General features: G+C 34.5%; 1 protein-coding gene across 2 annotated transcripts; it reads left to right on the top strand.

Annotated features, from left to right (window-relative positions):
• The first annotated feature begins 4,252 nt into the window (after positions 1-4,252).
• On the top strand, positions 4,253-22,449 carry LOC121319604 (kit ligand-like). Of its 2 annotated transcripts, XM_041257201.1 has the most exons (11): positions 4,253-4,485; positions 8,824-8,882; positions 9,718-9,831; positions 10,886-10,948; positions 11,156-11,308; positions 11,793-11,970; positions 13,357-13,431; positions 16,159-16,280; positions 16,907-17,004; positions 20,917-20,982; positions 21,194-22,449. In XM_041257201.1, exons 2-10 carry the CDS (start codon positions 8,865-8,867, stop codon positions 20,945-20,947), a joined length of 852 nt encoding a protein of 283 aa, XP_041113135.1. In that variant the 5' UTR covers positions 4,253-4,485; positions 8,824-8,864; the 3' UTR covers positions 20,948-20,982; positions 21,194-22,449. The 2 variants fall into 2 exon arrangements, with proteins under 2 accessions (XP_041113135.1, XP_041113136.1); XM_041257202.1 differs by lacking the exon at positions 8,824-8,882.
• The last annotated feature ends 364 nt before the right edge of the window (positions 22,450-22,813 follow it).

The following is a 22,813-nucleotide window of genomic DNA, read 5'->3' as shown; positions in this document are numbered from 1 at the left end:
TTGAAATGCTAGGCTTCTTGAAAGCTTTAGCCTTGAATACATTATCCTCAATAACCGACAATCCTTCTCACAATTCAATTACTGCTAAACCTGTCTGACAAGATTATTTGTGGTTTAATCTGTGAGACGTGACACAACTTTAGGTTAAATTGTGAAATAAGTGGAAAAATTAAATTGTTTGAGTGAGATACATTATTGTGCACAATCACATGAACTGCATTGCTCCAGACCATCTCCTTCATGTTTTTTATTCGATGCACCTTTTTGCTTTGCTTTTATGTTGTTACACATGCAGCCTCTTTAAAGATCTGCTTCAACCTGAATGTTGAAGTATGTGGATTTACACTTCATCCATTAACACCAGACAGAAGAATATCTACATCAATTCAAATGGAGGGAGACACATATGGATCACATTAGTTTACTGTAAAGCTACGTCCAAGTTGGTGCTTATCTTGGCGAGAGCGGAGTTCAAGTCAGCATGAAGTTTTAACATCTACTCTTGCTTAATGGAAATAATTTTGCTATGCAGTAATCCTGTCTCTAAAGCAACTTCAGATACATGAAAGGCAACATTGAAGATGATATAGTAGTGAATTGTAATTTGATCCTCCCAGATTTAACCTACATTGTCTGGCTTACCTTATTCAAGTTTTTACTAAGTATGTTTCCTCACACAATCTTAGAAGCATTCAAACAAAAACATCAGTCTACAAACATTTAATGAAGACACTTTAAAAGACTCATTAAACTACGTAACACAATTTTTGTTCCTGGGTAGTAAGTGTTATTTCCTAATTGCTTATGCCTCAAAAGTATAGAAAATGGCTATTATTCCCCACAAACTTTGCTTTTGTGACCACTGTAAATACAGTATAATCATAAATCTCGAAAAACTACTCACTTCTAAATCTTTTGTAGTCATTTTTGTATTACTTTAGTATAAATCTATGTTCATTTGGATTCATATGTTGTTTTTTTCTGACTTAATGTGAACGAAAAGACACACATTTGCCCGTTTTCCCATTGGAAATAGTGATATTTTGAAATATCACTGTCCTGGTCACAAAAGCAAAGTTTGTGGGGAATAATAGCTATTCTCTATACTTTTGAGGCATAAGCAATTAGAAAATAACACTTACTACCCAGGAACAAAAAAAAAAAAAAACAAAAACATTGTTACACGGTGTAATCTATTAACATGTCTGTTTTTGAAAGCATTCTTACTTTACAGCATTTTTTCACACCTGCCTAAAACTTTTGCACAGTGCTGATATATAGACACACACACACACGCGTGTGTATATATGTATGTATGTACAATAGTATTCCAAGTCCACTGTATACAAGTTTAATTGATGTTTGTGCTCTGAATAGCACAGTTAATGTCTAGCCCCAAACAATGATGCTGCAGTTCCTGGCTAGAATTCCCCAACAAAATGAAACTGTGGATATAATTTGGGTTTGCATTAAATCTATTTATTGTTGTGCTTGTTTTTTTTTAGGATTTGATTCGAGATCAAGGGTTACAGAGGTCCGATGGAGGTAAGATTATTATTATTATTATTATTATTATTATTATTATTATTATTATTATTATTGCTTACAGCTTTAAAAGTAAAAAGAAAATAAAAGCAATTCATAGCTGTTGAACAGTGTGAACAGCTAAGCAAAAAAAACAACTAACTTTTAGCAACAGTGGAGGACCAACATCATGGGGCTCTGTCGGTGCATCATTAGCATAACAGACTGACCTGGCTACCATAAAACAGACTACAAAAGAGCCTGCATGTTGTTCTGTATGTTATCACTAGCTATGGAGTTGTTGCTCTTCCCATGAATGTTCCTTGTTCGGCTGTGTGTAATGTCACCCCAAGGATGGAAGTTATTGTGGGGAAAGCAAATGGTGGTCCCATTGAATACCTATAGACTGGCTATTGCTCAAGGTGCCAACTGTGCCCTCCTCTTCCCTGTGGTCTACTTGTCCTACCTGACATGTATCACTGTTCTACTTGTTTCCAAGTGAGCACAGTTTGACTTTCCCCACAAACTTTGTTTTTGTGACCAGGAGAGTGATATTTTGAAATGTACCTATTTCCAATGAGAAAACGGTCTTTTCGTTCACATAAAGTCAGAAAAAAACAACATATGAATCCAAATTAACATGTATTTATACTAAAGTACTACAAAAATGACTACAAAAGATTAGAAGTGAGTAGTTTTTCGGGATTTATGATTATACTGTAAATCACTTTCACGAATCAGCCCCCAGATGTAGTCTCCCATCATGTTCTCATTATACTGTCCTTGGTAGCGACGTTCAAAGTCCAGTATGTCCTGGTGGAAGCGCTCGCCTTGCTCCTCTGAGTACACTCCCATGTTCTTCTTGAATTTATCAAGATGAGCATCAAGGATATGGACTTTGAGGGACATCCTACAGCCCATTGTGCTGTAGTTCCTCACCAGAGTCTCAACCAGCTCCACATAGTTTTTGGCCTTGTGATTGCCCAGGAAGCCTCCAACCACTGCGACAGAGCTGTTCCAAGCCATTTTCTCCTTACTAGTGAGCTTCTTGGGGAATTTATTGCACTCCAGGATTTTCTTTATCTTTGGTCCGACGAAGACACCGGCTTTGACCTTTGCCTCAGACAGCTTAGGGAAGAAGTCTTGAAGGTACTTGAAGGCTGCCGACTCCTTACCTAGTGCTCTGACAAATTGTTTCATAAGGCCCAATTTGATGTGCAGTGGTGACATCAGCACCTTCCGGGGGTCCACCAGTGGCTCCCACTTGACGTTGTTCCTCCCCACAGAGAACTCGGTCCGCTGTGGCTAGTCCCGCCTGTGGTAGTGCGCCTTAGTGTCCCCGCTGTCCCAAAGGCAAAGATAGCAGGGAAACTTGGTAAAACCGCCTTGGAGACCCATCAGGAATGCCACCATTGCAGCCTCTTGATGCCATCTCAGAAAAATTCAGATATGTATCCACTTAGGCAGCTGGAACTAAACTGAACTGGTGGGCTTAAGGTCCCTGTATTTATACTACTATTTATATTACTGGAAAGTTCTAGAAAGTTCTAGAAGTTACTCCAAGTTTACTCAGCACTGAATCTATCTGGAATGTTCTGGAAAATAGGTAAATTTCAAAATATCACTGTCCTGGTCAAAAAAGCAAAGTTTGTGGGGAATAATAGCCATTTTCTATACTTTTGAGGCATAAGCAATTAGGAAATAACACTTACTACCCAGGAACCAAAAAAATAAAAAATAATAATAATAATTGTTACACGGTGTTATTCATTCATTTTCTGAAAGCAGTGCTCTCCCTGTTCATTTATGGTGCTCTGTATGTGATTCGATGTGATGTGGTGTAAAAAAATAAAATAAAAGTGGCATTCCCTCATTATCAGATATCCTCTTAAACCCCAAATACACACTTCTCAAGATGGCTTATTCTCTGCAAGGCATATGCAGTATAGAGAATATGTATTTCTTGAGCTATATTACTAGTGGTAAAGGCTTTTGATCTTTATTTCATTCATGCTTAATTGCAAAACCCACATCCTCTGTCCAGACTTCATGATTATGAATAGCTATTATGTTGCTGCCCATACGGACAGGATTGCTGATTACAGAAACCAAATGTAATGTTACAGATGAAGAAGATGTTGAAGTTGTGATACTTGGTTGTGATGCTTTAAAAAAACAAAAGTATAAGGCATACCTTCATCAGCAAGCACACTTTTCACGGTCTGGTTTGTTTGTATTCTCTAAGATATCGAACTGCTTCCCACTGTATCATTCTATGATCTTGTAGTAGTATTGTTTATGAATGCTATTAAGATCTTCAGATACTCATTTATAAATTAACTGCTCAAATGCTGTCTGTTAGATTTAGTTTATTTATAATGGTTGTTTAAATGAGATGAGATGATATTTTGTACAATATAAACTGTATGAATTTAATAACGGTCTGTACTATTACATTTTCAAAACTGGATTGGGAAATTACCTCAATACTACTACGACTACTACTACTACGACTGCTAGGCTATATATATTTCAAAAATATAAATTCTGTGTATATACTGTGTACATTAGCCCACATAAGTGACGTTCCAATCACTGCGACTTGGGACAAAGTAAAAAAAAAAAAAAAAAAAAAAAAAAGACAATGTGACATGGCAGTGGGCGTTTCTAAAATCTTTCTATAAAGCAAGGGCGTTGCGGTTAAAGTGACTCACTCTGCTGGTGCTTGTATTGTTACAGTTGCTGGTGTCCTGCCTATTTCGATAAACCGTGGATATGTGCAACTTATGCATGGTTAGTTGTGTACAAAGTGTATTTCTCCAGCTTGGACGCTAGTTTTGAGAAACATTGGATATGTGCAGGGACAATATGCGAACCATTTTTCTTCTGTCTGAAGTCCACTAACAGGGTTATACTTAACATTGGGATTTACTGCCCTATTTCCTTATGAAGAAGACAAAAGTAAGTAAAGATACATCTTGCACATTTATGGAGGGGGGGGGGGGGGGGGGGTTATGTATTAATTTTTATGTATTTGAACGAGAGTGCGTTGTTCCTAAACATAACAAGATACTAAGAAAAACAAACAAACAAACAAACAAACAAAACATTGCAACTGATTTACCACGTAAATGTAGGTTAGTTGGTGTAGATTGCAATACACACGTAGGCACGGAGTAAATATATTTCTCGTTTATAAGCAAAGAATACTAGTAAAAAACATTTTGTTGTGTTATGCTAGTACCCTTATAAAAGGTTACTATATAGTATACAAATGTCAGAGTGTGACAAAGCATAGTAAAACATGGTAAAACATATGCAAGCACTGTACGGTAAAGGTAAAGCACACATGGCAAATCGTGGCATAAACATGGGAAACGGGAAAAACCGGGAAAATTGCTTTTAAAAATGCAAGGCTGTGATGGCTTCTTATGATGTTTATGTATGGAGCCATTATTATTTTGTCAATGCAAACTAGTGTGTTATACAGATCTTAATCTGCGGAAGAAATACTTCAGAGCAGATGTAATTCTGACATTGGTAAGTTTGCTATTATTACTCTTTGTTGTTATGGCTAAAATCCAGGGAGATGTAATAGTATCTTTTTATTTGTTTTATTCCCGTTTGTCTTAAGAAAACAAATACGTAAGCGTTTATCTGCTTTTATCTTGTCTTCGCCTTGTATAGAAACGCCACCAATTTTATTTTACAAATAGAATATTAAAAAACGCTCGTTCAGCTAGTTTCAATGTGGACAGAGCAGTGGTGTACTTGGTGAACATATTATCAAAATACTAATATGTAAGTGCTACAGTATATCACTGCATCGTATTTCTATCCAATGAACTTTTTATATGGTGTAAGCGCTTGCATAGTTAATGCTGTGTTTATGTATTGTCACAATTTGAAAAAAAGATGTATCTGTAGTATCTCTCTATCTTGATAACACTGAACCTTTCTAAAAAAAAAAATAACAAGTTCACAGAAAGCAGCCTATAGTAGCAAAACACGGCTACTGTTAGACCGTTAATATTAAAATGTAATATTCATAGATATTGACACTTTTTAAAGTCACCACACATAGTAAAATCAAATGTTTAAGAATTTAACACAGATCCTTTGTTACAGATTTTAAACACATCTTGTTTATTGCAATTGTATACATTAAACGCACACAGAAACAGAAAATGAACACTATAGTGTAATGTGTAACTACACCTGGTGTGTTTAAAATCTGCATTGTGTATAGTGTACCTGGATATACACCACGGATGGGTCGTCAAAGGAAATGTAGCGCTTTAATAATAGCAGTGTGCTATTATGCATATGTGTGCAGCAGCATATGATTAAAAAATATGAATATGAATATTGCAAGCTGTTGGTGTGGACACCTATGCCACAGGTACAGTATAGTGTCTTAAAATATCTTATTTGAAACCCACAAAGAATACACTAGGGGAGACCGGGGACAGTTGTAACATTTCGGGTCAGAAACCATTTGAGCTGGTTTTGCTATTTTTTGATACAAACAACTTACAAATTATCATCGTTTTTATGTTTGTAGAGTTTATATATATATATATATATATATATATATATATATATATATATATATATATATATATATATATATATATATATATATATATGCTTCAAATCGTTATTACGATTTTTAAAATCCGTGACAATGTTTTAAATTGTAGGACTGTTAAAAAAATGTTCACCTAAAAGTCTGTTTCAGTGTTCCTAGACCACATACAGGTTTGCAGTGATGAAAGAGTAACATAAATATTCCTTTTACACTCAAGGCAGCTCTAAACTCTAACAGCTCTAATTTATTCAGTATCTACAGCATTCAGGTCATGTTGCTAGGTAGAAACACAAAACCACAGTTCTAATTAAAAGTATGAATTTCTTACTCTCAATGCCCTTAATCATTTTGAATATTAAAGAAAAATTAGCTGACAGGAGGAAAGTGTTTATGACCCAATGTAGAAGACATTGTGTTTGAATTGAGTGCTTTGAATGACTTTAATACATATTGTAACTTGTTCTACAGGTCAGTGCAACAAAGGGGAACACTTGTAAAGTATGTGTATGGTTATGGTTCTGATTAACAATTGTACAGCTGGAAATTGAATGCAATTGTACTGCACCATATGCAACATTAAAATGTTTTGTTTACTGGTTATTAGGTGGTGCACAGTGTGTTTATTTATTTATTTATTTAGCTTTTTTTTTCCCTCATTGATACAAGCAGCACTGTTTAATACACATTTGTAAAAGCCAATGCAGCTGGAACTATTGTCTAAGTATGGTTTTGAAAATAAATGTTCTGTAAAGCAAAGAAAATACGTTCTTGATCTTGTTGGGTACTTGATAAGCTAAAATAAAATGCTGGTAGTTTAATACAGATGTGACTTGCAATGTATTTTTTTTTTTTTAGCAGTTTAACTAAAACCGAAAAATAAAACTGTAAAATGTTTAAAAGAATAAAATGTTTCAAACAAGAGTTATTTCAAAACCAAACTTGTGTAGCTTTATTTATCGGTGTTGAGCATTTTAAACACAAAACTGTGTTTTCCTAAAATCCCAATGCGACCTATAAAACGATTTTTATCGTAGCTAACATTGTGTGCCAAAAATAACATTTAGTTACACCCTTTTGGCACGATATGCTGCCTTGGTATTATTGCTTTCTTTCGTTGTCTTTAACAGATCTTGATGAATTGCACCAGTTTCTGGGATAAGTGCTTTGAGTGACAGTTGGCAGATAGTTTGTCTATTGCATTTCTTGTTGTTGTTCTGTTTTTTTGTTTTTTTTTTCTTAATAACACACAGCCACAGTCAGAAAAACAGATCAGCAAATCATCTTTATATTTCCACACAGCAAAATTACTGTCCCAAGCAACTGGTACTGTTTACTGTACAGTACACTTCAGATATAGATATTTATGTTCATGGTTTACATGCCTGAATTTTTTGTGTTTTGTGCAGAACTTTAAAAACATTTAATAAAAACATTTTAGACAAACTTTAGGGAAGATTTCCTTTAATTTTTAAAACTTAAAAATGATAGACTGGATATTTGGCATAGTTACTGCTAATTATACAGTTTTGGATAACAAAATAGTTTGCAGATATAAATGTGTAGGTGTAGCCTTATTTTGGCTGTGGCAGGTACAGTACATGTACCATGAAACACTGAAGAATATAGTTGAATATAATTCTTACCACTAAACAATTCTGTTCTTTTATTGATGACCTTGTATCTTAATCTAAGTTCAATGTGAAATGACAAGTGGTTGTTGATGTTTCACCACAAAATGTAATGCTGTTGCATGACTTTTATTTAGCAGATTGTTCTGCCGATGTTTGTAGATTTTATAAAATGTCATTTGTTTTTCTTAGCACATTTGTTATGCACCCATGTTTGTGACTTTTTTTTTTACTCCCATTTATGAATAACTAATTTTAATAACACCATGGAAAAGCATCACATCCAGCCCAGAACACCTGAAATGGCAATAATAACTCAATGCATCACTTGTGTTAATATTTATTTGTTCTTTTGCAACATGCTGCTAAACATTGGTGGGTAAAGAGGCATATCTTGTATTATAGCTGTACATGCATTGCTGGATGAGGGAGAAGGATAAGACAACATGCTAACTGCTTAAATCTTAAGAAGAAAGTCTTGTGACGCAAATATAATTAAAAAAAAAAATACTTTTAGGTTGTGGGTTATAAAATGACTCATCTGGGAGAGAATGTTGTAATATAAATGCATTACCCTTTCTCCTTAAACTTTCCATTAATTACTTTCCTTTAATAACAGGCTTTAAGTAAATCCACTCCAAAGATTTTTGGCAGTTAGCACAATAAAGGCTGAATAATTGGGCTTGGATCTTTTAGGTTATTTAGTAAAACTCTGAGTTTTGGACAACAGGTGGACAGGTACAGTATTGTGCAAAAGTTTTAGGCAGATGTGAAAAGATGCTGTAAAGTAAGAATGCTTTCAAAAATAGACATGTTAATAGATTGTATTTATCAATTAACTAAATGCAAAGTGAGTGAACAGAAGAAAAATCTAAATCAAATCCATATTTGATGTGACCACCCTTTGCCTTCAAAACAGAATCAATTCTTCTAGGTACTTGCACACAGCTTTAAAAAGTCTGGAAGTCTGAAACAGAATGTTTTAGCCACTTATTACAGTACTTCATTGAGTTCTCTAAAAATCCTGTTTTATGTAAATCCGTGGGTAATGCATACTTTTTTTTTTTTTTTTTTTTGCAGTATGCACAGACCAGCAGAAACTGTGCGTGAAAGATGGTATAATGTGTACAGTATTTCAGGTACTGAACATGTGCTTAGTTTTGTGTAGGTTTAAGCAAATGCTCAAATTGTATTAATTTATAAAACCTTACTGTAAAAAGGCATTTTAATGTAATTTTAATAAAAAAAAAAATATTCACAATGTTCATAAAAATATATTGTTATATGTTTTTCTTTCTGGGATTTAATGATCTATGATGGGTTACAAGTACTGTATGCTGCACAAGCTCATAATACAGAATCTCTTAAAACCCAAGTACATACATTAACTAACTAAAGTGTCCTGGCATAGTAACCAAAAATCCAGATCTTATAAAAGTGAAGTATTCTTGACACAGAAGTTTTGCCACTTTAAACTTGCATTGACTAAGACAATGTGCTCACAATCAGACTGTTTGTGCTGATTGCACAATGGTATTAAAAACCTCAAGGCATTTCCAAGCAAGACGAGAAATTAATTGTAAAATGATACATGATCTTTTGGTGCATTGCAGGTCAAGCTGAACAATTTTCTGTCTTCAGCACTGATTGGTAGTAGGATGCACAATATTGTAATCTGTTTCTTGGTCATTAAGTCCAGTGGTTATAAAGAGATTTATGAAACTAGGTAACAGTACTTGTTTCTCTGGAACTCATATGGTGCAAGGTAAGTAACTTGCAGGACAGCTCCCACAGTATCTATTAGCAAATATATCAATCCCAGTCATCTGGTAATTATCAAATTGCAAAACCTGCTGCTCCACATTCACTAACTACTCCTGAGCTCAGATTATACAGTAGTATCTTATTCTTCCAGGCAAAGAAGGGCATCCCCAGACCTATTTTACTGACTTTCGTATGTATTTATTTCCCCAGATTTGGATAACTGCTTTTATCTACCCTTGTTTATTCTTTTGCTTCACTTTTGTGGAACGTTCATGTGGATTGGGAAATGTTATAACCGATGATGTCAACACAATTCCCATTCTGGTAAGCTGAATTAAATTGTACAATCACTAAACTTCAACAGTCGTTTAAGCAACTCCATTACCTTGCTAGTATTTTTTTTTACTATTTAAAATGAAGTAGTTCCTTATCTCAGCATGCATGCCACATTCAAGGCTGAACTGATTAATGATCCCTGACTAACTCATTACTGTAACTTTTAAATAACATTGACAGTTCTTCAGGGTCATGCAGTTTTTCTACCACATCGTTTCTACCACATTCTACTAAAATATTTGATGGAATAATACTATGCAACATGTGGTGAATTTGAAAGTAGGCTTTTCCATAACATCACTCATGACACACATTTACATTATTGATTATTAAGTTATTAGAATATTATGTATTCTCTGTGTGGTTTTACGTGTAAACTAGAGTTTATCCATAACTTCCAGACTTTTATTAGGGATATAATGTAACACATAGTGGTGAAAACAAGAAAATAAGCCCTCCCTAATGTTTGCAATTGAGTATCAGTCAATGGCAATTAACTTCCACGCTGAGTTTTTTAAAAGCTTATTGGAAGAATATTTTCCTCTCATCCAGGACATTGTATTTTTACTGCTGTACTGGTGTACCAAGGCCATAAACTGGCTTTTAAAACACTCAAAGCAGAAGTTAATTGCCATTGAGTAGTACTCAATGGTAAACATGGCAGCTTTTCTTGTTTTTAAATAAACATGTTAATGAATGGATTTATTGAATACTTGCCGATAAATACTTCTTAAAGACAATTCTGACTACGAGAAACAAGTTTCTGCATATCCCTAGTACCAAGGCTTAACTAGAGGGCGTGATCACAATTATTTCTTCTTTAAGCAGCACTGTCTAATTCGTAGGATGGAGCGGTTGAACTATGGCTCTGTATAAGTTGAAGAAATGGTCGACCATAATAAACGTGCTCTGCCCTTGTACTCAAAATCCATGTCTGAAGTTTCTTTGCCACATTCTAACCTGGCTTAACTCCTGCTTCATGAGTATTTTATAGAGGGATAATTATTGTGGGTGTCACTGTTACTCTGTTTCTGTGTTACAGAAAGGGAATATACCAAATGACTACATTATTAAAGTGCGCTATGTTCCTCAGTCAGAAGAATTGGTAAGTTTATAAAAAAAAAAAAGTATGTAGTTAAAGTATAATGAATTAGTAGTTTAATGCTTTAGTGGCGAGAACTGTCTTGTAAGAGGGGGTACAGTCCCAATGGGTCATCTTCACCTGGTAAAACACAAATACTATAGCTAAATATGCATTTTATATTGTTCCAGTGAACACCCTTTTCTCAAACTTGTTTTTTTTTTCTTACAGAATGACATATGTTGGTTGATGCTCAACATATATGAACTGCAATTAAGCTTAAACAGTCTTGCTGCTAAGTTTGCTGAAACCTCTTCCAACAGAGACAATATTACAGTTCTTATAGACATGGTGACGAAAATGCGGAGGCCCTTTCAATATGAGGTAAGGAATCAACTTCTCGGCCCCAAAGTGCTGTTTATGGCTAGTATGAAATATAAATTACAAAAGGAAAATTGACTGAATATTACTGACTAGGACTCTCCTTAAATTTTGCTCAAATTGCATAGTTTAGGGGTGTATTTTTAGCTTTCTTTAGATAACCCCATATTTCCAGCCAAATTGATTAAGTGTGCTTTATATTACCAACCAAATAGAAAATTCTGAAGAAAAAAAAATATGAGGGTTATGGAGTTATTGTACCACATCGTTTTTTCATTTTTTGGAATATAGTTTTTGGAAGTATACTATGCAGTAACATTAACAAAGTCTATATTTATGTAAGCAAATGTTTTGAGGAATACTGAATAAGGCAGTTTTGCCAAAACTGTTTACTAACATTTAGGTTCTCTAAGAATTACAAAACTACAATTTGATATTTGTGACATTATCTTAATTTGAATGTCTCCATCTTTGATTCTCATTGTAGGAAGAGGTAATTGATGATTACCACTGTCATTATCAAGACGGAAACTTCAATACCAGTGTCTATTTTGACTATTTAAAAAAAATGATTGAAACATATGAATTACATGAGAGGCAGTTCATCTCTTCTGACTGTGTGTCTCCCCCTTGTCCTGCGAGTGAAACGACAAGATTAGTGGCAGGTATGAATATCACACTTTTGGTTTAGATTTTCTTCTCCAAAGTTAGGCTAAGCTTTAAATGCTAGACTTATCTTTTAAAATGTGTATAGGTAGTTCAGTTTGTCATACCTTTCACTACCCAGGTGACACTATTGGTGACACGTGAATGCAAACCCCCCCCCCCCCCCCCCCAAAAACAGATAGTCTTCTACCGCTGCTCCTCTTCTACCATTACTCACTAATATATTCCTAATTACTTCTTTATATACCCTATCACTAACGAAACATGTTTTTAGCTTACAACTCATGAACAGCTTATTTGTACAGCCCACTTTACTGTCCACTTTACAACCATTAATTTACATGGTTAACCACTTTACAAATGATTAACAATCTATTTCCCTGGAAAATGGTGCACTTATTTCATACCCCCCTCTAGCTGTTGTAAATTCCTCATTAGGGAGTTGTTTACTAGGCATTGCTATCTCAAGCTTATTGTGAGAACAAAGAAAATATGTGCAACAATATTAACTCATAACTTTTAACACTTCAAATTCACTTTCCCACACATGGAAGCCTGCTTACAAATCCAGTCGATTTTTGCATCTTTTTTACTATATAGCTTGTTTCTTTATCTTATTGCTTAAATATTTAAAATATATAGACATAAATCATGTTCATAATCTACACAGATTATACAATGATTTTAATACAGAGGGGACATGTCAATGGCTGTACATAAAACAAACAAACAAAAACCGTTTATGGAAAATAGCCTAGTTACACTTTGAGATTTCACCAGAGTCACATCTGGTGCGCAAGATCATTTTGCAGTGTTGTGTCGCCCCACAAGAAAGTGCATCACAATGGTACATGGCAGCATATAGATTCCAGCAACCTAAGTTTGGAATATCAGCAGTCCTGAAATTTGTCATCTGCTTATCTCCAGAATGTCTGCTCATAAGCCTGCATATCCGTGTACAGCAGAAGCTCAGATTTTTTTTCCCCTTGTAATTACAGTACACCACTTTAGGTCAGATGGCTCTTTGTAGTATTCTAAAAAACTTTGCAAGGGAGGACTTCTTTTGTGATTTTTGTCCTCACCCAATGTAAAGAAGAAATAATGAAAGAAAGAAAATTGTCTAGTTAAATGAGCATTCTTTCTTGGAAATAGTAATGAAAGATCCTCTGATTTGTGAAAGGAAATAAAATGCACAACTTTCTTTTTAATGTGTAGCTTACAGCTGCAGCTTTCAGATCTCCCAAATTGTAAATAATTTTAAAGGACCACAAATCTGTCCTTTGTGAAAAGGGAAGAAAAAGAAGCTTAAGATCAACATCTGTTTGCATCTAACATAATTACTGTGTTTAGCACAACACACTAATACCCCACCCTTTTCTATACAGGCTCCATTACCATCTCCACTGAGCTGTTGATAATGAATACAACAACTTGTGTGTCTGCAAGTGACTGCAATACACGTAAGTACATTGGGTTATGTTTCATGTTCACAGGCTCCTTGCTACTAACTACAATACAATAGAAGTTTACATGTGTATTAAAAGAGAACGTTTATTATTATATAATATAATATATATATAATATATATATATAATATATTAATCGAGATATATATATGTATATATATGAAATATCTACTACTTTGTTTGATTATATTAACCTGGGTCTAAGATATATTCCCTCTGAGCGGCATATTATGTTACCTTTTCAGTGTGTTGTCAATGGGCCAGTTTAACTTCATATACAAATGTGTTAACAGGATACCTACAAATATGTGTTACACAAGGCTATTTAATAGGAATTGTACAGGGTTTTGCCATAAGATTTTGCTATGAAGTCATTTAACCCTTAGTAGTCCATTTATTCAGCGCTTGTCAGACACGTCAGGTCCAATTTATTTTCACACATGCTGTTCATTTTACACACTCTGTTTAAAGGTTTTTTTCAGAGTAAAACAGGTTTAAAAGGCACTGAATCACAAAAGTACACTCAGTACTACATCTCCAGCCAAGCCCCACCCCTTGTTTGCTGTATTTTTCACATACCTCTCCTGATCACTCGTTTTGGGGCTATCAGATACGGCTTTTTTTCAGCTTAGTTCGGCTCCTATCAGTCTCACTCGGCAATTGAAAGTTTTTCTCGGCTTTACATTTTTTTGATGATGTCGGACTGGGCCTGTCATCGGACTAAAAATGGAAAATTGTAATGTCAGACCTGGTCTGACATAGGACCGCAAAGGGTTAAGCTTTCAGTGGAAGGTTCATTTAATTTCAGCTAAATTCAGGCTATTGTTAACATATTAGAATGTCTTACAGTGACTAAACTAAGTCTGATCTCTTTCTCAATCCAGTTGAAGCAGATTTTAAGACAACCTACTTACTTGCCAAGGCTAGTGTTTTAATAAAATGAAACTCTTTTTTTTTATTTTTCTTAAATATTTCCCAATATAAAACCAAATTTCCCTTACAATAAATGATTCTGAGTTTCAGTGTTTAAAAATAAAATCTCAAACAGAACGAAATTTCAATGTACCATCATACCATTTGTAATTCAGTAATATGAGAGAATTGGTCAGGGGTCTGAATACTTTTGCAAGGCACTGTGTGTATATATATATATATATATATATATATATATATATATATATATATGTATATGTATATATTATGTGTATATATATATATATATATATATATATATATATATATATATATATATATATATATATATATATATATATTAGTTTGTTTTATTCATGCACACAAATCTACATAGATAAATGCCTAGAGTCACAGTGACCCGAAACATCTTATTTGTACACATGACCTATTCTAAAAAAAAATAAACATCTCAAAGGTTCTGTTTTCTGTGTATAAGTTCATGACCACAGCTTAGGAAAAGTCATTAAATATTATACAGAAAATGAAAAGAAAAATAGCATTTAAGCTAATTGGATACTAGAGTCAAGTTAGGTAGACCCAAAACCTAATACAAGGTTTCTAAAGATTTATAGCACAAAAGGGACACTCAAAGGCTACCTGTAACAATATGCACCATCACATTATCCCCTATATGCTGTATTGCCTGAATGAAAGGGAAATATATATATATATATATATATATATATATATATATATATATATATATATATATATATATATATATATATATATATATAACGTCTCTGCCGGTTTTCTGCAGTGGTGATCTGCAATACCTGTTGGTCAGTTTCATTCTATACCTCAGAGTTCATTTTTAATTAATGAGTCGTAAGACAAATTAGTTGAAACAGTATTCACTACTAACGACATGACGCCCCACTAATGACATTTGAAAAACAATTTGGGCAAGAGCAGTAAAACACAATATTATCCAACCAGGCACGGGGTATTGTGCTTTATTACAGCAGCTTAGATTCAGTTCTTGTACCAGTTCCCTGCGCATGGAAACCATATTTTCACAAAATTTCACTAGTAATCTTCAAAAACTGCACAAATACTTTACGCATAGCTAATTTACATACCTTTCTGTTTACTTGAGTAAGATAGACTGAGCGACTGGAAACCCCAAAAAAGCATTTTACACAAGACATTTTTCTCAAGCAAATGTCTCGTGCTAAAAAAAAAAAACATGCATTGAAACTCCACCAATGTATCCTTAGTTTGTATTTTGAGGTTTATTTATCTTAGGTGAATGCAACCTTATGGTAATTACAGTATGCACACATTATGATGTTTTCTTTTATTCTTGGGAGGATCATATTTTGGAAGGTGGTCAGAACGGTTAATCTGCATATAGTAGAGGAATTGAAAGAATTCCTTCCTACACTAAAGTTTTACTGATGCTTAAGTGTTAGATTAGGTTTGTCTTAATGAACTTGTTAAATCCACATGCACTGCCTTTTTCTGTTTGAATAAAGTGTGTTTCCTAAAACAGAGTGAATGCTGTTTTGTTGAGGAGACTGATTGATTGAGCCATCCAAATATGAGAAAAGTTTGGTATTTGAGAGAAAGGAAATTGCCGAGAATAGAGATGCAAATTAAAGCAGAGAAGTCTTACTAGATGCATGTGTTTCACAAAGGATTCAGGTTCAGCAGCCAGATTCAGCTAAGGATAAGCATGAAATCATCTGACATCTCTGTAGTAGAACATTGCATTTACAGTTTGTTTCTTTTTTTGTTACACAGAGGAAACAAGACATGGTAAAAACACTGAGGTTAAAACCAAAGGGGCTGAAAAACTACACATACCACTCTACATGTTACTTATAATACCAGTTGTGGGCATTTTGTTGTTTTTGACATGGAAGGTAAGCAAGCTTATTGTAAAAAAAAAAAAAAAAAAAAAAAAAAAGTTATCTTTATTTCCTGAAAAGCAGTATGAACTCAAACAAGATAAATAAATAAATAAATAAATACGTGAGAACCTTACTTTTGCAGCATAGGTATGTGGTATTCCAAACCTTACTAACATGCCTCATTAAATGGAGATTTAAGGTACATTAAAAAATAAGTTACAAGGCTTATACAGGTGCAGAAACACTAAATTAATGCATATTAAGATATGAAGATTTTGGGGAAATAAAATGTTTATTCATTACACTGCGTGAAAGGTGTACATCATTATACAATATAAAGCTATTCTGTGACAGATTGGTGGTGTCATAGGACACATGATAAAAAGAAAAGTTAAATGCTGGAAATGCAATAAAAAACATACATATGTATGTACTACACAAATGTTTCTTTAGGGTAAACAGTCGTTATGGTGGAAGCAGTTTATTAACATTTCTTACACGGTACATGGATTTTGAATAGGACACCCTTTAGAGTGTATAGACATTAAAAAGGCAAAGTAGATTTTATAGTAAAAACATGCAAACAAAATATAAAAAATTGGATTTTTTAAATTTATGTACTTTTTTGTCTCCAACAGCATACACAAAAGAGAAGAATGAATACACAAACAATACAAGATAATGAAACATTGAATGCTCAAGACAATGTAAATCAAGAAGATCCTGCAGCAGAAAAGTAAATCTCTTTAAACTCCTATTATTACCTAAAGATTTTGTTTCACTCTGGGGTTACTGGTCACGCAATGATATTAAAACAGTACTGGTCTGAACGGGAAGTTGTCATTCTTGCCTGTTTTCTTGCTCCTCCAACCTCCCCACCTCAAAATACAAGATTTAAGTTGTTCTCCAGATTTATAAATGTTGTGAAAGTATATACATATTTTTGTTTAAATGTATACATTCAGTTATAATTTATAAATCTAGTTACAAGAATAACATTTAGCTAAATGTTTAACTAAATCTTAAATCTCTTAACAAGATTTAACACTTAACTAAATATTTAACTAAATCTTAACCCTAGACCAGGTCCGACAATACAATTTTCTCTTTCCAGTCCGATGTCGGACCTTGTCTGACATCATCAAAAAGACATAAAGCACAGGTCTGCAGTTGTTTTTTCTCGGGCAAAAGCTGAAAAAAATTTTCAATGGCTGAGTTAGATCGATAGGAGCCGAATGAAACTGAAAAAAGGCATATCTCATAGCTCCATGCATTATAGAGATAACACAGACATAACAAAGGAGGTAGCTGCTTCTGCATCCAGCGCTCAAAGAGTATCACACACATTTGCAGAGCTTTTTGAGATGTTATAGTAATAAAATAATGACTTGGATCGCGTTATTGAGTTTGGTGATAAAACGAGTGATAAGGGAGCATTTATCAGTATGCACAACTATGAAGAGATGTGAAAAATACAAAGAACAAGGGGTGGGGCTTGGCTTTAGATACTGTACTAAGTGCCTTTGCGATTCAAAGCCTTTTAAACCTGTTTTACTCTGAAAAAATATATTTTAAACTGCATGTGTGAAATAAACTGCGCGTGTGAAAACAAATTGAACCTGATGCGTCTGACAAGCTGAATAAAATAGTTAAATCTCTTAACAAGATTTAACATTTAGCTAAATATTTAACTGGCCAGCTAAATCTGGAGTTTATATGCAAATGAGCTCTGCCTGCTTTGTGCTTTCATGCTATTTGATTGGCTCTTTTAATGCTAATCGGGGAATATGCAAATTTCAGAATTACAAGAGCCAATGAAATTGCGTGGAAAGCGATTTTACACAAAGTGGGCAGAGCTCATTTGCATACAAACTCCAGATTTAGCTGGCCAGTTAAACATTTAGCTAAATGTTAAATCTTGTTAGGAGATTTAGTTAAATATTTTGCTAAATGTTGCATCTTATAACACCGTGTAACAATTTTTTTTTTTTTTTTTTTTTTTTTGTTCCTGGGTAGTAAGTGTTATTTCCTAATTGCTTATGTCTCAAAAGTATAGAAAATGGCTATTATTCCCCACAAACTTTGCTTTTGTGACCAGGACAGGTACATTTCAAAATATCACTACTTCCAATGAGAAAACGGGCGCTTTTGTGTCTCTTCGTTCACATAAAGTCAGAAAAAAACAACATATGAATCCAAATTAACATGTATTTATACTAAAGTAATACAAAAATGACTACAAAAGATTTAGAAGTGAGTAGTTTTTCGAGATTTACAATTGTACTGTAAATTTTTGTATCATAAGGCTCTTAAGAGACCACTGCAAATTTTTCTTAAATCAGCATCTCTACATGTATGGCAGCCATTCCGTTCCAGTGTCTGTTGAATTCCAACACAGACACACCTCATTCTACTGAATGAGGTACTGATTAGGGGATCACCTGAACCAAATCTTATTTAACCAGGAAAAGTATAAAAACCACTCCTGTGGTCATCACTATCCTCTTGCAATAGGACCAGCTGGATAGCAAAACAGTGTTAGTAGTACCAGAAAAGTAATTGGAATCCAAAAATAACTATTGGCCATGCCCAAAGAGTTGAAAAGGAAAGTTTTGAGTGAGGAAAAGAAGGGTTCAATTCTGGCTTTACTGGCAGAGGGATACATTGAGCGTCGGGTTGCTTCCATCCTTAAAATTTCAAAGACGGCGGTTCATAAGAACAAGGTCAAGCAGCGCACATTGGGGACAACAAAGCTACAGACCGGCAGAGGGCGAAAACAACTCTCCACTGACCAGGATGACCGCCAACTCATTCGAATGTCACTCAGCAACCGTAGGATGACATCAAGTGACCTACAAAAAGAATGGCAAATGGCAGCTGGGGTGAAGTGCACGGCGAGGACGGTTCGAAACAGGCTCCTAGGGGCAGGGCTGAAGTTGTGCAAAGCTAGAAAAAAGCCCTTCATCAATGAGAAGCAAAGAAGAGCCAGGCTGAGGTTTGCAAAAGACCATAAGGATTGGACCGTAGAGGACTGGAGTAAGGTCATCTTCTCTGATGAGTCCAATTTTCAGCTTTGCCCAACACCTGGTCGTCTAATGGTTAGACGGAGACCTGGAGAGGCCTACAAGCCACAGTGTCTCACACCCACTGTGAAATGTGGTAGAGGATCGGTGATGATGTGGGGGTGCTTCAGCAAGGCTGGAATCGGACAGATTTGTCTTTGTGAAGGAAGCATGAATCAAGCCAAGTACAAGGTTGTCCTGGAAGAAAACTTGCTTCCTTCTGCTCTGACAATGTTCCCCAACTCTGAGGATTGGTTTTTCCAGCAGTTCAATGCTCCATGCCACACAGCCAGGTCAATCAAGATGTGGATGGAGGACCACCAGATCAAGACCCTGTCATGGCCAGCCCAATCTCCAGACCTGAACCCCATTGAAAACCTATGGAATGTGATCAAGAGGAAGATGGATGGTCACAAGCCATCAAACAAAGCCGAGCTGCTTGAATTTTTGCGCTAGGAGTGGCATAAAGTCACCCAACATCAATGTGAAAGACTGGTGGAGAATATGCCAAGAAGCATGAAAGCTGTGCTTTAAAATCAGGTTTATTCCACCAAATATTGATTTCTGAACTCTAGTATTGTGTTGTTTAAAAATGAATATGAACTTATTTTCTTTGCATTATTCGAGGTCTGACAACACTGCATCTTTTTTGTTATTTTGACCAGTTGTCATTTTCTGCAAATAAATGCTCTCAATGACAATATTTTAATTTGGAATTTTGGAGAAATGTTGTCAGTAGTTTATAGAATAAAACAAAAATGTTCATTTTACCCAAACACATACCTATAAATAGTAAAACCAGAGAAACTGATAATTTTGCAGTGGTCTCTTAATTTTTTCCAGAGCTGTATATATATATATATATATATATATATATATATATATATATATATATATATATATATATATATATATATATATATATATATATATATTAGTGTAACATGGCAGGGAGGGGGTTAATATCCTCCCTGCCAAAAACACATGCAAATGCACATTTTGGTTTAAGTATTTAATTGTTTCATAGTTAATTATCACCCAAGAGTCACGTTGTAAATAAAAACCAGGTACAGGTTATAAAAGAGGTGCAGTTAGTCTGCATGGGGCTGCTGAGTAGAAGGAAGCAGAAAGGTTGCTCTGTAAACGGCTTAGCCCTCCTGCGAGCCTGTCAGGGACCTGCATAAATGTTCAGTAAGAGCTCCGAAGGAGTTAGGTGTTTGTTTTGTGTTTGTTTATTTTTATAGTTAAACGTTCGTGTCAGAGCTGTTTCTTTCAATTTCTGTGTCTTGGGTTGTGATTTGGAAGGGAAAAGAACCCGAGTGAGCCTGTGTGGCGAGTCACATATATATATATAATAACAATTCTTGTCATCACCTACTGCACAAAGACATCATATTTACATTTATGTTTATATTTCTCTTTATATAACACATCGAATACATTTCCTTTGTTTCATTGGCCTCGAATTGCTGGTGTTATCAAATAACTTTTAATGCTGGGCCCATGACCTATAAGTTTTTTCACACTGATTCGATTACACTCATTTGTCTTCCAGATAATTTTATTTGTCATCTCTTTGCTTACAGGGTCACATTACAAGCTGTTGTAGAACTATAGTTCTACAGGGTGTAGATGTTGCTAATAATACTTGGGTAAGTCAATTATGCACGTTGACACTGTTTGATTTATATTTGTTTAAGTTAATTGTAGTCTATAATAACCAGGTTAACATTTACACCAAATGTGTTTTCCCTATTAGAGTTTAAGTGCTATGTACGTACTGTAGCTTAGTGCATGTGGAATGTGGTTTGGGTTGACAAGCAAGCACTGTGGTTAACTTCTTTTTTTCTTTTCACTTTTCAGGTGACATTATACATGTTGCTTCCTGATGAAGCTGTTTTATATAAATCCACTTTTATCTGGAGCAAAGGACTATAGTTAGATTCTTGCTCTGTTGAACTGCTTTTAGAAACAAGAGTCTGTAAGACTAGCACCTCTGAGTGAATGATATATTCTGAGCAAAATGGAAGTTAGCCATAGTTACCAGCAAACTTGCTGAAACAATTTTCTAAATGCAAGCAAACTACAAGTTCCAAATGCTTTAAGCTATGATTCAAGCAAAAGATATCTACACACTGGTTCAAGAGGAGACATCGCAACAAGGACTATTGTGAAAACAAAGACTTTTAAATTATAATTGGTGAAGGTTTTAGAGTTTTATCAGAGAGAATGTGTAAATATTGATTTTTGTACTGGTGAAGAGTGGGTGAAGTACCTCTGAGTGTTAGATAACGGTTTCAAATGTATGTTAAAAAAAAACAGCAAAAGCTGCTGGTTGGCACATTCTGCATCACTAATGTTGTATATGCACTTTTAAAAAAAAAAAAATATATATATATATATTTTAACAACATTCTTGAGTTGCCTTTTTAGTGTTCCGCTGAACATGGAGCCTCACTTCTGCCAACATTATAGAAACTAGTCGTTTTGCTTTGGTGTCTGGTTATACCAGTATCATCAGTATGATGGTTGATCATTACCTCCATTGACTCTTAATTTCTCACCTCTCACAGTGCAAATTTCATTAACCTGAGAATATTATGCATACATTCTGATACCAAGATTGCACATCCTCTGTTGCATGTGGTTGTCTATAGTGATGTTTTTCTTCTCAAGTAGTATGCAAGTTATTGAACTGAGGGCCATTTACTTAAATGTCACTTCTACTGGCAATGTGAGATGTGGAAGTCAAATATTAAAAAAGGTTGTGGCTCCACTCATCCAGTAAACATTGGACTTGACTGTGCATTTGACTTATACCACCCCCATTAGCAAAGACTTGCAGCCACTATTGTTTTATGATCTGCAAGTACAGAGGGTGTAACTTCCTATCTCATTTCACTGTGGTGTGTAAATTATATCAAACCCTAAAATAATAGATAAGCACAGAAACTTTCTGGATATACTGTTAAAAAAACATAGATAGCCATTCTTTAACTATTAAATGCTACAAATTATTTGCTTGAATGTAAAAATGGCATTACATTTCTAACAAGTATATTTTATTACCTGAAGGCAACACATCTAAACAGTTTCTAAATGTTTTTACTGTCTAAAATTGTTCTTGTAATAAATAAAGCTTTATATTTATATTCAAGTTTAAATCTGAACAAGGGAATGCATATTTTTAAATACAGTAATACACTGTTAAAGAATTACATGTCAAGAAGGGCTTTTAAAAAGAGATTTCTAGCAGTATGAGAAACATGTTTGGATATCTTAATAGTCTTTCATGGAAAGTAGTGGAAACATTATTAACATAATGCCAAATACACCAAGAATATCCACATCTGGGAGCATCTACACATAATCCAATCCTTAAATCATAATTTTACCCCAAACCTTTCATTTATCTTAACCTCAACATAACTAAATTGCAATTCAGCCCCCCCAGATGCTCGATTGAAATTATTTCATTATACA

This window comes from Polyodon spathula, chromosome 8, assembly GCF_017654505.1.
Source record: "Polyodon spathula isolate WHYD16114869_AA chromosome 8, ASM1765450v1, whole genome shotgun sequence".
NCBI classification, from domain to species: domain Eukaryota; kingdom Metazoa; phylum Chordata; class Actinopteri; order Acipenseriformes; family Polyodontidae; genus Polyodon; species Polyodon spathula.
Note: the sequence above shows the minus strand (reverse complement) of the source record. Positions and strands in the feature narration are given on the sequence as shown.